Consider the following 14,636-nt stretch of genomic DNA (forward strand, 5'->3'; position numbering starts at 1 on the left):
CCGGAGGGCATTGACTAGCGAGTGGAAAAGCGGCGAAAAACGAAAAAAATAACTCTTATCTACCTCTATCTGTGTCTATCTCTCTCTTCCTTTCCCGCACGTAGGCGCGCAGCCCGCGATCACGTAGGCGCGTCTCCGTGCCGAGTGCCCCAAATTCGCTCAGCCATCGCGAAACCGCTGTAAACGATAAGCGAGAAAAATCCGCTCCGAGCTCGAAGCTGTACGCGCGCGCGCGCGCAAAGTGATCGGCGCTCGCGTAACGCGCCGCTCGGTCGCGTTTGCACAACGCGAATCCATCGGCGATCGACGGCAAATCGACATCGCGCGCGCGCGTACGTTCCGCAATCGTCCGCGGCCGGCAAGAGGCGCGAGCGAAAGCACGGGGCAAAAAGAGGAGCGCGAACGAGCGGAGGACGAAGAAGAGCAAAAAGGCGTCGGACGGGTCGTAAAACGCGCGCGGCGGCCGAGATCGCCGGGCTCGACGGAGGCGTAAACGCGGAGAGCGCGCGACGCCCGATGGCTCCGCGTTCCCTCGTAATTTAGCCCGCGAGGTGTTCGAGACCGAGCCATTCGCGCGTTTCTAACGAGCGCGAAAAGTAATGGCTCGTCGATTGGTGTTTTATGTGCCGCTAATGAGACGAACGTGCGCGGGACGGTCGCGCGCGCACGTATACCTCGTTAATGGCGCGTTTACGCACAATCGATGCATTATCGCTGTAACTGGAGAAACGAACTCGCGGCCGAGGCAATCAGCGCGTCTCGCTCTCCTCGTGAAATACCTGGTCGTCGCGGATCGGCTCCGCGGCCGGGCAGGCGGACAGCCGGGAAAGCTCGGCGACGCGCGAAAGCTCCACTCGACGGCAAGTGCGAGACGGCGAGAGAGCTCGGAGCGAGGAGCGAGGAGCGAGGAGCGAGGAGCGAGAGGCGAGCGACGTCGGATCCCCCACCCCGGCGCGCTCGGCCGCTCGCTCGCTCGGTCGCTCGGGCTCGCGTGCGCGAGCGCCGTATAAAGGGGCCGCGTGCTCGCCGAGAGCAGCGCACTCCCTCGCGAGAGGCTTCGCCGCGCGAGCACACGGTGTCCGGACGAGTCGGCGCTTCGGTGGTGGTCAGCTCCCGCCTCTCTCAGCCCAGCGGCCGGTCACACGGCGGCATCACCGTCAAGATCGACGTGCCAGTGGTAATGTGCGTGCGCGCCCTAGCCGGCGACGAGGCGGCCGCCGGCTCCTCGGGCCGGCCGGACGAGACGGCGCCGTCGCCGCCGGACAGCGGCCGGAAGCAGCGCCTGAGCCGCGCCAAGGAGAAGTACATGCGGCTGCACGAGCAGATGCAGGAGCGCGAGCAGCGCGAGACCCGCCGCCGGGAGCTGCGCGAGGAGCGCGCCGCCGGCTGGACGGCGCGCGCCGCCAGGATCTGCAGGACCGGCCTCGCCGCGCTGGCCCAGCGCGCCGCCAAGTGGCAGGAGTCCAAGGTCTACAAGTGAGTCGCCTTCCTTCGCCGCGGCATTGACCGAGTTCGCCCCGCGGGGCTCTCGCGCGGCCACCCGCGCTCGCGCCCACGGCCGAGCGCCGACGCCGCGCGGCTCGCTCGCCCGGCCCGCGGCGGTATCTGGCGCTCGTTTATTTTTAGGGGCTACTTTTTGCCGCTGCACCGGCCCAGCGCTCGCTCCGACCGCGCCGATCGCGCCACGCTGCTAATTGCAGCGAGCTCGCTCTCTCCCTCCGGCCGTCGTGTCGCTCCGACGCTCGCCGGTCCGCCGATCGCGTGGCCGCCGCTCGGAAGTGACGCCCGTGGACGCGTCGCCCGACAGCCGGGCCGGGCGTCCCTTCGCGCGCCTGCGGCAAACGTGTTCGACCTCGCGCGCTCGATCGGCCGCGGCAGCTGACGACCCACCTGTCGAACGCAAATACGAATTCGATGCGGCCTGTCGACAAATGGAACGCGCGCGCGCCCGGGCGCACGTCGTCCACGCGTAACTTTCGCACCTGCGGGAAAAAGTCGGAACTTCGCCTTGAGCGTACGAGGAACGCGGCACCGAGTACGGCGTGGCGTCGCGAGCGCGCGCGCGCGCTAACGCACGTCGTCGACGCTACAGCGCAGCCTAATTTTCGCACCTGCCGGAAAAAATTTGACGAACCGTCGGCGACGTTGGCGGTGGCGCGGGGCGTGGCGTCGCTTAAAAATACATCGCCGGAGCTGCAACGCCGCCTGATTCTCGCTCCTATCGCGGGCGAACGAAATGTAAATAAAATTGACGATTCGCCAATAATATTGACCGAACCGCGGGTGTGCCGTCAACGATTCGCGCGCGCGCGTCGGGCCGTCGCGCCGCCGTCACCTAATTCTCACGCACCTGCGGGAAAATAATTTCGGAACTCGAGCGATAAGAAATTAGACGTCGGCTAATCTTATCGCGCCGCCGCCGCCTAATTTTTCGCAGCTGCGGGGAAAAAAAGAAAGAAAAATGAGTTTCGGAACCGGCAATAAAAAAGCAAAAAAAGAATTGGAACGCCGCGCCGTAATCTTATCGGGTCGTCGGCCAATTTCGCCCACCTGCGGGAAAACTTTGGACCACGGCGGCGGCGCGACGCGTGGCCTAATCTTATCGTGGGCGCGCATCGTCTGCGCGGGCGTACCGCCGTCGCTCGCCGGAAAAATTTCGGAACTGGCGCTAATTGGATGATCGATCATCCGGCGGTCGTCGGCGCGGTCGTTTATCGCTGTTCGCCGGGGTGACTTATCGCGCGACTGACTTTCGCCGCCGGCGGCCCGGCCGCGACCCACCGGCCGCGATAGCGAGCCGATTCACGTGTACGGATTCCCGGCTGCGAGGAGGCGCGCGACGGGCCGCCGCGGCTCCCCGTCGATAGAGCTTCCGGCAGCGCGTTACGCAACGCGCCGCGCGCACGAGAGAATCTTTTTATTGCATTTTCTATTAATAACGAGGGGAGGAAAGTAGGCTAGGCGCGCGCTCGGCCGCCGGCTCTCGCTCATTGTCTTTAAGTTTAGTTCGCGCGCGCGCAGGGTGTATTTTCGAATGGGCTGCCTTATTTATACGCGTCCTTTCGAGGCTCGCCGGGCTAATTGATCGGCGCTCCGACCTTTGCGGCTCTCCCCGCGTTCTCCCGCGGAGTGCCGTCCGAGAAGCTCGCCGGCGGCCGAGCCGCGCGAGACGCCGTCGGCCGGCCACGTTTCGGTCGCGTGCGCGCGCGCCGAGTCCAGAAGTAGCGTGCCGCTCGCGCGGCTCTCCGGTGCGCGATTCGCCGCGAAAGACGTGTCGCCGATCGTCGCGAACCCGCCTCCGCGCCCCGTCTCTCGGAGGCACGCGCGCGCGTCTCTCTGTCTTCCCCCGGCGGCGTGGCTTCGATCCCAGCGAGCGCCGCGTAATTTTCCGCGCGCGCTCGCGCTGCTTATCTTCGCGCGCAACTTTGGCTCGAGGCTCGCCGTCTCGGGCGTTTATTACCGACGCGGCGGGACCGCGAGACGCAGCAAAATGCAAAAAACGCCGAGTGGAGCAGGAGAGCGTCGACATGAGCCGCCAGTCGACGGTCACGTAGGCATCGGCTTGCGAAATCCGAGGCAGTCGCGCGTCGAGAGGCCGCGCGCTCGGTCGCTTCGATTGCCCACGATGGGCCCGCCCGCCAGGGTCCTCGAGGGTCGTCGCGCGCGCGCGCGCTCGGCCGCTCTCTCTCCCATCCGCGCGGAGCCGGGCGCGGCCCCGTGGACGGGTGCAGCCCGACCACCGCGCGGGTGATTTACGGGCGCCCATTGTGTCGGACGCGCGCTTCAGGCGCGGCCTAAATCCGGAAACGCCGATGCGGATTTGTCTCCGGCGTCGCGCCCATCGCCGAGGGACCGTCGACGAGGCGCGAGCGAGCCTCGGAGTTAGCGATCGTTAATCGGTGCCCGCTCGGCAAGCGACGCCCGGCCGAACGGCCCGCGATTAGCGGCGGCACATTGTGCTCGTTGCGCGAAATTCGGCCGCGAGCGCGGGCAGGCGCGAGCCCCGCGGCACCCTGCGACGAGCGACGCCGCGATCAAGGCCGCGCGGACGGCCCGAGGCGGCTACCGGTCCGCCGAGCAGCGCCCGTGGCACCGTTATCCCGGGGAAGACGCGCGGATCGGAGAGGAAGAACGAGTTTGACGGCGCGATGAGTCGGCGACAGCCACGGCTCGCGGGAGCCAGAAGAGGCGGTGTTGCGCAACGCGGCCGCCGCGTCGGGCGCGCGCTAATGGGTCCGCGGGCGTCGCCGATCGACGATTCGCGGGTGCGCGCCAGCCCGCGAGTCCCTTGCCTCGGTCGACGCGTAAGCAAATGCGACGACGCGGGCCCGTAATTTACGAGCCGAACGACTTGGCCGAGAGAAAAAGCTGCCCGCGAGGCTGGACTTTGCCTTTTATCGCGTGATGGACACGCGGGAATTTCGGGCTTGTCTCGCTCCTCCGCCACCCCCCCCCCCCCCTCACCGTCTGGTTTTTTGCCGGTCAATGGAATCTTGTTAGATGTCAGTCCGATCGTGTACGACAACAATGAATGGGAAACGAGACCGTCGGCGGCGCGCCCGACTTCGCGCAGTACGCTCGCGCAGCCGGCATCGCAGCATTCGAACGAAAGAGCGCATACAGTCGACGGCGAGCAGCTCTTTTATTTTGAGGTGAGCGGCATTCTTTCGAGAGAGAGAGAGAGAGAGAAAGAGCCCCGGGTCTACGCTTATTTATGGGCGCGCGTGCGCGGCGGCAATGATTCGAGCGTGGCGCGATCAGTCGCTCGTTATCACTGGCGCGATCGCCAAAAAATTCCCCGAGGGGCGGCGGTGCCAGGGGGGGACGGGAGCAGCGCTGGTTTTTTCTTTCGTTTCTTTTTTTTTTTTGTCTTTTTTATTTTCGTCGTCCGGCGATTCGAGTCGACTATAAAGCCCCTCCTAATCGCGCTTCCTCATTCGGGCCGCGTCAATCAGGCGACGCGCGCGGCGCAGATCAAAACCGCGAGTGCAACTGCGGCGAACTCGGAGGTGAGCGAATCGACGATTCGCTCGGCCGAGTTCAACGATCCGCCGGCGCAGACTCCGACTCCCGCGTATCCCCCTTCTGCTCGGCACATTAGCGGCTCGTTTGGAAAACTGATCCGGATACTCGATGTTCAAGCTCCTTCTCTTTTTTGCGCTTCGCTGACCCTCGTGGCTGATGGAACTAAATTGAGCGATTTGTTTTGCGCGTGTGCGTGTGTGTATTTTTTCTTTCTCTCTCTCTCTCTCTCTTTCTCTATCTCTGCTTCAGCCGTCGTTTCGTTCGCGCGCGTCTACGATTCGACGGTGAACGGATCCTGGAAGCGAAACGGGGTGCGACCGCGAGAGGTTGCTGTCGCTCGACGCGCGTCAGCCCGATAATCAATCGACTGACGAGACTGAACGCGAGCAGGCGAACCGGATTTCGGCGGGGGGAGGGAGGGGGAGACGAGCTGCGAGAAACTCGATTCCTCAAAATTCGCGCAACACGCGGCGGCGGTACGTTGAACCCCGGTAATTCTCTCCCCGCGGCGAGATGTCGACGTTGCCCGGCCGGTGCGCAAACATCGCGAGCGATCGACAAATAATCGAACGGAAATTCGGCCGACGCGGATTGTTGTTGCAGAGCGAGGGCTGACGGATCGAGTCCGTTCGCCTCGCCCGCGGCGATCCGCGACGGGGAAAGCGCCGCGGGCGCGCGAGCGGAGACAGGACCGTTAGAGAGGAGTCGTGAGCGCGCGCAGGCGCCCGCACGCGCAATAAAAGCGACGCGACGAGTCGCCGCGGCTTCCTTAATGGCTGATTTACGGCCGCGGCTCTCGCCACGAGGTCGCGCGAGCGGGTCCACGGGTCAAAGTCCACGTCGACCGCGGGATCGTCCGCGCGCGGCGGGGAGGGACCGCCCGGCGACCTTGACCCTCGCCGGTCGGCGTTGCGGATGTGCCACCGCGAGGACAGCGAGAGATTCCTCGGCGAGGAGGGTCCGAGGCGACTCGACTCGCTCACCTGATTTGTCGGCGCGACGGCGCGTTTCGTCGACGATCGTCGTTGGACGCACCTCTCGGCGAACCGAACGCCAAGCGAATCGCAGAGCGAGCGACACTCTCGCCCCCCCCCCCCCCCCCAAAAGAGCGCAGCGGCGCCGCACTTATCGCGAGTCTCCGCGCGGCCGCCATCCCAGCAATGTCGTTCCAATTACCCGATCCGCTTCTTCGCCTCTCCCTCCTCCGAAGTCCCCCCACCCCCTAAAACAAGGCAACGACGAAGCCATTCAATTAGCGGCCAATTATAGCCATGAATTCTCTCTCTGTGTCGTCCCCCTTGACGTTGATCGCGACGCGCGCGACAGCCCGGGAGCAATCGATCCCTCGGCCGTCGCCGCCTCGTTAGCGCGCGAGGCGCTCGAACCTGGGAACAGGTGGCCGCCGCGAGAGCCCGACGATCGAGACGCGGAGATCGGCCGCGCGATTGGCGATCCCGAGCCCCGCTCCTCCGCGACGCGACGCCCGATAAATCATGCGCGCTCGACGACCGGCTGGCAGCCGCTCAACACCGGTAGTGAGCGCACCCGGGCGCTCGGACCGGGCCGGGGATGCGCGCGGCGATCGATCGCCCCCGTCGACGGCACGGCCCGCTCGCGCGGCCGCACGCTTCGCGGCAGCGCGCCGGCGGCTGCGGCACCGGCGGCGCGCAAGTCGGCCGCGCCCGGAAATAGACCCGTCGGCCGCCTCGGCTCCCTCTTGCGCGCCGTCCACCATAAATTCGCTCGCTATAATTACGCCCGCGATATTAATAGGCCGCCGATGGAATGCCCTTCTCGCCGATCGGCCCGGCGATCGGCCCGCCGTCGGCGATAACGCCGCGCGATAGGATCCGGCCGCGACGGGACAGCGCGCGACGAAGCGGGACAGGCGCGGGCTCAACTGGAACAATGTAATCACGGCCGGTCGGGGGATTAACGGTAAGCTCTCGGCCGATCGAAATCGAGGCGAGCGCCTCGATTTATTATCCGGATGTCCGAGGTATCGCCAGCTCCGGATCTCTCTCTCACTCTCTCTCTCTCTAATAACGCCGCAATCGATCGGATACGACTCGCTCGTTTTCTCGTTGGGGGCGCAGAAGCTTGCCAGGACGACCGGCCGAGGACTCGGTACCGACGCTCCCGGACGCGCGCCGCTCTGCGCTCCGCGGCCTGCTCGCGGACGCTCGCACCTCCATCGGTCTTCTTCTCCGCCTCTTCCGGCGCGCCGACGGCTCTCGCTCGCTCGCTCCCTCCCCCCGTTCACCTCCGAGATCGCGGCCGGACCCGCGGCCGGCTCGACGTCGAGGCGCCTGGCCGCGAGAAAGCGCGGCCGCCGATGCGCGATAAGGCGCGCGCGCGCGCGATCGAGGCGGACGACCGCGTCTAGCCGGCGTGCGAACCCGCTCGTCGCCGGGCGATCGCTCTCGCGGATAAGGGGCCGAGCATCGATCACGCGCGGCTAATCACGGCCGGCCGGCGCAGTTTGTCGGCGCGCGGCCCGCGGCTAATCGCCGATACCGCGCAGCTCGCCGGCACGTGAGTTACGGGCGGCTCGTTGCCCTCCCCGCCGTTCGATCGGACCCGCGAACGCTCGGCCGGCGACGCGTCTGCCCGAGGTTCGATAAGCGCGCCGAGCGAACGTCTCGCCGAGACTGAACGGCGCGACGCGCCGCCACCGCTCTGATTCACCGCGAGCACCCGAGCGACGCGCGCGCTCGCTCGGTTGATCGGCGGATCGGCGCCCCGAACGGACCTCGCGTGCGCAAGCCAATTGTGTCGCTTCCGCGCGCGCGCGAAATCGGCGTTGTTGACTCGCGCGATAACGGCTCAGCCGTGGCGCCGCTCGCAACTCGTCTGGTTCCCTAGAATTTGCTTTTTCTTTTATTGCTCGTCTCGTTTTATTTGCTTTCCGAATGACTATCCGATTGGGTAATCCCGTGGATCGACGAGCAAAAGAGGCCACGGCGAAGGAGAACGCGTTTTAGTTTTTTACTTCTCGCGCTATCTGCGGGATTCTCCAAGGTAACATCCTCGTTTCTCGCGCGACCAAAGCCAGAGGAAAAGGCGACCGCGGCGCTGCAGCGGGGGGAAAAATTCCATGACGACGGCTCGGACGTGCCGTTCCGCACGTTCGCGCGCTCGCCAAACTGCATATGCCGCCTTGACCTTGCAGCGCGATCGTGACGTCGCGGCCACCTGACGGACGCGCCGCGACGCGGGCCGCGCGATCGCGTCGCTTCCGCTCGGCGGAATGCCGACGCGAGCGCGGCGGCGGCGGCGGCGCGCTCGCGTCGCCTCCTAACCACCGCTAAACGCCACTGGTATGCGCGCTCGCGCCCAAGGCCGCGCGCGACCCCGCGGCGATCCTCGACCCGCGGTCGCCGGATCGCCGATGCGGTCGGCGAGCGCGCCACGCCGCGGAGGCGCCTCCGCGCGGCACGGAAGCGTCGTGCCGGCGCGCACATCAAACGAGGCGCCGCTCCCGAATTAGCGCCGACGTGCCTCTGCGGCCTCGCTCGCTGCCTTCCTCTCATCCCCGTCGTTTCGCTCGGCGGTTGGCGCGGATGCAATAAAAGCGTGCGCCGCTGGACTGTACGCGTACGCCAAGCTCGCCGGTCGCTCGTCGCCTTTCTCGACTCGCTTGCTCGGCGCGAGTCTGCCGTTGGTCGCCGGAGAGATGTTCGACGATTTCGCGCCTGGTCCCGAGCTTCCCGCGGTCGGCTCGTCTCCGTCAGTGCGATTACGACTCGACTTTCCTCGCGGAACAAAAGGGAAAGAGAACGGAAAATCAACGACGCACGATTATTTCACGCGAGCGTTGGCGGACATGTATGCTCGTTTTGCGCGTCGCCCGAAGGCCCCCCTTGTCGCGAGCGAATCTCCACGGCGAGTTCGGCGTACGCGCTTGCTTCGAAGCGCACGCCTCTATAATCGAAAAGAAAAAAAAAAGAAGAAAAAAAAAATTCCATGCCCTCGGGGTCCGTTTGGGCGAAAGGCGGCCCGCTCTCCGAACGAGGAGAGATTTATCACGAGCGGATTAACGAGCGCGGCGCTATACGCATTAACGAGCCGCGCGTGGGATGCGTCGGGGCCGCGGCTTTCAATTGAATCGTTGAGTTTCTCTCTTTGGGCCTCTCGCTCGCGCGCTGCCTTTGTATCGACCACCGCGCTGCCGAATAATCGCCACTGCTCTCTCCCTCGACCGAAAGTCTCGCGCGCGCCCCCGGGCGATTCGGAACGCTCGCACCGCCAAAACAGCCACGCCTCTGCCCCCCACCCTCCCCCCCCCACCAGAGAGCGGTTACCGCGCAGAAGCTCGTTTAATTTCGCCCCGATAAAAAAAAACGAAACGAGATGCATGTAAGCGCTCGTCGGAGCGTTCGCTAATCGAATTAGCCGCGCTCGAAAAATTCAGGCTAACGACACACGCCGCTTGGATGGAAATGGAAGCAGAGCGAGCTGCCGTGCGCCCACCTCCCCTCTCTCCGTCCATCCGCTGGAACGCACACGCACGAATCTCGCTACGAGGGTGCGAAAGAGTCGCGCGGCCGAGGCAAATGTCCGCAGGCCGCAGCCGTCGTCGCGGGGGAGAAGACAAAAAGAGAGCGAGCTCCTCCACCGCGCGTCGAATTCTCCTTGGCTCGGGCGCACGAGAGAGGCAGGAACGAAAGTGAGAAAAAAGAAAGGGCCGCGCGTAAACCAGTCGTTTCGGTAACGCGCGCGCTCCCGCGGGACATTTGCATGTGGGCGCTCGCTCGCCGGGGAAAGCCGCGCGTCGGCCGGCTTGACGCGAGGCGTAATTGCACGCTCGCGATCATTCGCCCGTCGAGCGTGCGAAAGACAAAAAGACAAGAAGAAGAGGGGAAAAATCGCGGAGAGAAAGCGCGGCAAGGGAGGCGGTTCGCGCGCCATGAATATTCAGGCGGCCCGCGGCGTTGCGACGCGCTAGGAGCGGTCGGGGCGAGAGATAAGAGGCCAAGCGCGGACTTGTCACACTCGTTGCACTGCTTTTCCAGAGTTCTGTTCTGCACGACGCAGCCGGCGCACGTGATCACGATCGCGGCGGCGCTGTGCGTCACCTCGGCCCTGCTGCCCAACTCGGCGTCGAGCGCGGCGTCGCCGGCCGGCCAGCGCTCGGGCCTCGCCTCCTTCGTCTACCTGGCCTCCTTCGTCATGCACATCGGCTCGCAGGTCTGGATGACCTTCGTTTCCGGTAAGGAGGCGGATGCGCGACCGCGCCGCCGGGACACCACCTAAGGCTCCCTCGCTGTTGCAGGTTTATCCTTGTATTTCGCCCTGCCGCGCCACACGTTCGGCGAGGTGCAGCGAGTGCTGTTTCCGCGCTACTTCACCCTCAACGCCTGCCTCAGCCTCACCACCTTGCTCATCTACGTGAAGCACCACCCGACGGCCAGCTGGGACGCCGAGATCGCCACGCAGGTGGCGGGCATGGGCGGCGCCTTCTTCCTCGAGCTGCTGATCCGCCTGTACCTGACGCCGCCGCTGCTGCGGCTCATCGACCAGAAGACGAGCATCGAGCGCGCGGCCGGCGTGGGCGCCGAGGTCGGCACGCACGAGCCCGGCCCGCTCAAGCACTGCCCGCACTACCTGAGCATCCACCAGACCTTCCGGCGCATCCACGTGGCCATCGCCATGGGCAACATGCTCACGATGGCCTGCACGGTGCTCCACCTGCACCACGTCGCCGGCAAGCTCTGCGTGCTCTAGGCCGCGACCCCACCCCCTGGACCGCGACTCTCGCGCGCCGCACCTCGAGAGGACCCCTTGTAAATAGATGCACTCGAAGCGCGCGCGCGTCCCGGCGGTTCGCCCGCGCGCGATCCTAGCGCGAGAGTTCGCGTTGACATTACAAATTACATACACATACGTACGTACGCGCGTAGCTGCGATTTACGAGCCGACGAACGCGCCTGTGCCTACGCGCGAAAATACACGAGCCGATTTCCGTCGTGGCAGATCTTATCGTGCTCTCGCTCTCGGGCGCGTGCGCGAAAATGCGCATACCTATGAGGAACGAGTTCTTTTTTTTTTTTCCTTTTTCTTCCCTCCAAATTCATTTTGTTTTGTTTTGTGTGTGCGTGTGCGATTTTATTATTTTTTTCCCCCTTTTCTTTTTTTTTCCTTTGCCGATCTCCGGCGTCGATACATTTTCGCGAGGAGTGGAAAATTCTGTCGCGTCGTCGAAACGGCAGGTCCATCCCTAACGACTTCGCTGGGGACAGATCGTGTTTTCTTCAACGCTGCGGGACCACGCGTTTTTCTCTTTCCCTTTCTCTCTCTCTCTCTCTCTCTCGTCCGCGAGATTGAACACAGCAATGGAATATAGAACGCTTTGCTGAGAGATTCGAGTTTTTGTTTTTTTTTGTTTTTCTTTTGTTTTGTTTTCTTTTTTTTTTTTTACTTCCGCTTCGTTTGCAGCAAAGGCGGAGATTAAATTTCGCGAAACACTTAGAGTTACGAGATAAACTTGAATTTCGCTTGTCATAATTATACGTTGCCAAGTCGCGCTGATACTTGTCGTGTAGTCTACTATTTTTCAGTGTGTTCCATACGCGCACTCTGTATCAGAGTGTTAGCCCGCGATTAATAATCGAAAATAATGCAACCTAAACGTAATCGCCGGTAAATGAATACCTTTTTCCTGTTATACGAAATACACAACGAAACCCGTAAACCCAACAACGTTGTTTTCTTTTGTCTCATAATTTATGTTGCATGACATTATCTCATTGTTGTGAATAATTCCATAAATCGTTCATTGAGATTATGTAAATTATATATACGAACGGCGATTGTATCTAAACTTATTTAAGTATATACCTATAACCGCGCTTGTGGTCTTTCGGGGGAATATCGAAATTATACTCTCGGATCGAATGTGTCTCAATTTAAGTATATACGCTTTTCGCAACTCTCGATATTGCCCCGATTAAATGCTCAACTACACTTGCTTCGAACCAATGTTTCTATGGCATATATGAATAAATGTATGGATCAATAAGAAAAAAAAAAAGAAAGAGAACTTTTTGTACGCCTTGGACGTTCATAAAAAAATTGTATTACGACTGGTTACATAATTATTCTTAATAAAAAGTTTATGTTTGTGGCTAGTACATGGATGTTTTTTTTTCTTACTATCTCTTATTGGAATATACATATTTTGTGTACGAACACTTAAAATACTATATATTTTATACGTATAACTCGTGCAAGCTGTACAACGCATTCGTAATACATCGTCAAGAGTTACATACTATTTTTTTTAACTACATGCTAAAAGTGAGAAGTACTACATGCTAGATTAATAACAATCATAAATCTTACATCGCTCAATTTTTTTTTTATAAAACAAAAAAAAATCACTTCAGTTATATCGACACTAGTACAATTATCCTCTACTGTTTCATTTTTAGCTACACTGTTCGGATCAGAAAAGAAACGTTCATATAAAATCGGAAGGATATGTCTTACCAACAGAATATCTTAACTTCTGTACGTCGGTTTATATTGAACAAGCATTCGAGTCGCTTTTTGTAACAAAAAATAAAATAGAAGCACGGCTATAGACTTCGAAATTCCTTCGGAGATAAACGAAGATAAATATATTCGAGTAATCTTTGATAAAAAATCAAGAGATTATTATACAGGAAACCCTGTATGATTGAACAATTACTGGCTGAGTGTTTAAAAAGTAAAAAATCTTTTTTTTTCCTTTTATCCCTCCTTGCCGTTAAAAAATTTGATATTATTGTCAATCGCAATGTATTAAAATAAATTCGAAGCCAATATATATTCTTCTCGTCGCGCTTACTCAGCCAGTAAATTTTTTCATCGCGGAAGGAAAAACAACATTTACACTCGAAGAATCTCCGCGGCTTTGTTGTAACAAATAGCGATCCAATCGGGTTGAGTCGCACCCCACTGTATTTGATTAACTTCGCCTTCAGCAGCCGTGTAGGCTAAAATCGGATCCTCAATTGCTCGCGGCATTTGTTGAATATCCCATATTAACGCTTGATGATCGTCGCCAGCTGTGCAAATATGACACGAAGAGTGTGGCGCCCATGCTATTCCGTTAACACTTGCTCTGTAAAGAACAGTTATTGGAATTTTCAAGTACAATTCTAACCATCAGAGCGATAAATTCAACTCACCTGTGATTATTTAACCTAGCAACAGGTGTACAAGGCACCCTAACATCTAAGATGATAACCTCACAAGCATCCATGGCAACAGTGGCCAAATAATTTGGATCCTGCTTGTTCCAGGCGAGCCTGAGAAGTGGGGTATGCTGAGGGTCTTCATAAATGATAGTGGAGTGCTCAAGGTGACGCAAATCGAACATGCGTACCGAACCATCGGCACCCACAGACGCGAACATATCTCGACCACCGCCCGCTCGGCTGAATGCTATGTCGTAAACTTCTTTGTCGTGCGCGATAAGCTGCAAATGTTATCATTTTAAATATATCAATTTAACTTTGCGGAAAGACAAAAATAAATTGAATTAATATTCGTTACCTGTGTTTTCACGTGTCCTGAAACAAGATTCACTCGACCAATTACTTGACCTGTCTCAAGACCCCAAATAGTACAAGTTGTGTCGATACTCGATGTTCCTACCAAATTTGGATCCACCTCATTCCAATCAAAGGAAGTGAGAGGTGCACAGAAATCTGAGTTTTTATTATTGTTTAGTACACATTCCATCCGTGTTTCCGGTTCACCTGCTCTCCATACTCTTAGATAGTCACCAGAGGTAGCCAAGAGATCAGGAAATAGTCCTGTTTACAAAAAATGTCAATTAATCCATGAATTATAAACATTATGGATAATTTACAAAAATACAAAATTTCTTTAATGCAACCAGAGTAAAGGATATATGTATTTAAATCTTCAATAATGACCTTTACTATCAGGAATCCACATAATTTTTGTGGTAGGATATGGATGATCGAAGGTACTTCTTGCTACAAACTCAGAAGTATCCTCATCGAGCGATACAATTTGCACTTTGTTATTGTACTCTTCAACAAAGCTGCCCAGAGCAAGTCGAAACCTTTTATCTGGCCTCACAGACCAATTCATGCTGTATAGAGACCATGGTGCTTCATACTTATAGATTTCTTTTCTTTTTGGAGGTCCACTGTGGTGTGCCATTGTTCTACACATGAAAACGAAGTAACTTCAGTAATAATGTTTTGAAATGAATAATTACTATTTGTGTCATTTATATCACGCACTAGTTATAGAAAATTAATTCTTTTCTGATTCTACTCACAATATCTAGCGATACAACAAGTTAAACAAATTTTGAAAGCAAGCCACTCGTGTATCGACGCCTAACCTACAAGCAACAACAATATTTTTTTTAGCGTAAGTTTACTTTTGAGAATTGGGTGCTTGCATGTCTAGCAAGATCTGGGACTATCAATTTCCTCCATTGTTTCTCGGCAAAACAATGATCCAATTGTTCATCCGGAGATAAAAGTATGCTGAGTTGTTGTGAACTCTCTGTCAATAAAAAAAAACCAAGCCGACAGTGAACACTGTCTGTATGAAAGGACGTTGCCCTTGTCCACAGCGAGAAC

The 14,636-nt window shown here is 58.3% G+C and overlaps 2 protein-coding genes across 4 annotated transcripts; one reads left to right on the top strand and one right to left on the bottom strand.

Moving 5' to 3' along the window:
• Window positions 1–1,050: 1,050 nt before the first annotated feature.
• Window positions 1,051–10,755, top strand: LOC131674906 (transmembrane protein 205-like). Its single transcript, XM_058953715.1, has 3 exons — window positions 1,051–1,476; window positions 10,041–10,237; window positions 10,301–10,755. The coding sequence occupies exons 1-3, from the start codon at window positions 1,181–1,183 to the stop codon at window positions 10,750–10,752; spliced, it is 945 nt and encodes a 314-aa protein (XP_058809698.1). The 5' UTR covers window positions 1,051–1,180; the 3' UTR covers window positions 10,753–10,755.
• Window positions 10,756–12,897: 2,142 nt separating this feature from the next.
• On the bottom strand, window positions 12,898–14,613 carry LOC131674905 (DDB1- and CUL4-associated factor 7). Of its 3 annotated transcripts, none has more exons than XM_058953712.1 (5): window positions 14,432–14,613; window positions 13,953–14,209; window positions 13,567–13,829; window positions 13,200–13,489; window positions 12,898–13,132 (listed from the first exon to the last, which is right to left on the bottom strand). In XM_058953712.1, exons 1-5 carry the CDS (start codon window positions 14,452–14,454, stop codon window positions 12,898–12,900), a joined length of 1,068 nt encoding a protein of 355 aa, XP_058809695.1. In that variant the 5' UTR covers window positions 14,455–14,613. The 3 variants fall into 3 exon arrangements, with proteins under 3 accessions (XP_058809695.1, XP_058809696.1, XP_058809697.1); XM_058953713.1 differs by having other exon boundaries at window positions 14,327–14,613; XM_058953714.1 differs by having other exon boundaries at window positions 14,289–14,613.
• Window positions 14,614–14,636: the final 23 nt, after the last annotated feature.

The sequence above is a fragment of the Phymastichus coffea genome, unplaced genomic scaffold (assembly GCF_024137745.1).
Source record: "Phymastichus coffea isolate CEN01 unplaced genomic scaffold, Cenicafe_Pcof_1.1 PCOF00336, whole genome shotgun sequence".
In the NCBI taxonomy this organism is placed as follows: domain Eukaryota; kingdom Metazoa; phylum Arthropoda; class Insecta; order Hymenoptera; family Eulophidae; genus Phymastichus; species Phymastichus coffea.

Coding starts and splice junctions, on each gene's coding strand:
- LOC131674906 (XM_058953715.1), top strand. CDS start 1,181: ATGTGCGTGCGCGCCCTAGCCGGCGACGAGGCGGCCGCCGGCTCCTCG. Junction 1,477..10,040: donor CAGGAGTCCAAGGTCTACAA/GTGAGTCGCCTT, acceptor CTGCTTTTCCAG/AGTTCTGTTCTGCACGACGC. Junction 10,238..10,300: donor CTGGATGACCTTCGTTTCCG/GTAAGGAGGCGG, acceptor TCGCTGTTGCAG/GTTTATCCTTGTATTTCGCC.
- LOC131674905 (XM_058953712.1), bottom strand. CDS start 14,454: ATGCAAGCACCCAATTCTCAAAA. Junction 14,210..14,431: donor CAAGCACCCAATTCTCAAAA/GTAAACTTACGC, acceptor TTTCATGTGTAG/AACAATGGCACACCACAGTG. Junction 13,133..13,199: donor GCTAGGTTAAATAATCACAG/GTGAGTTGAATT, acceptor TGTTCTTTACAG/AGCAAGTGTTAACGGAATAG.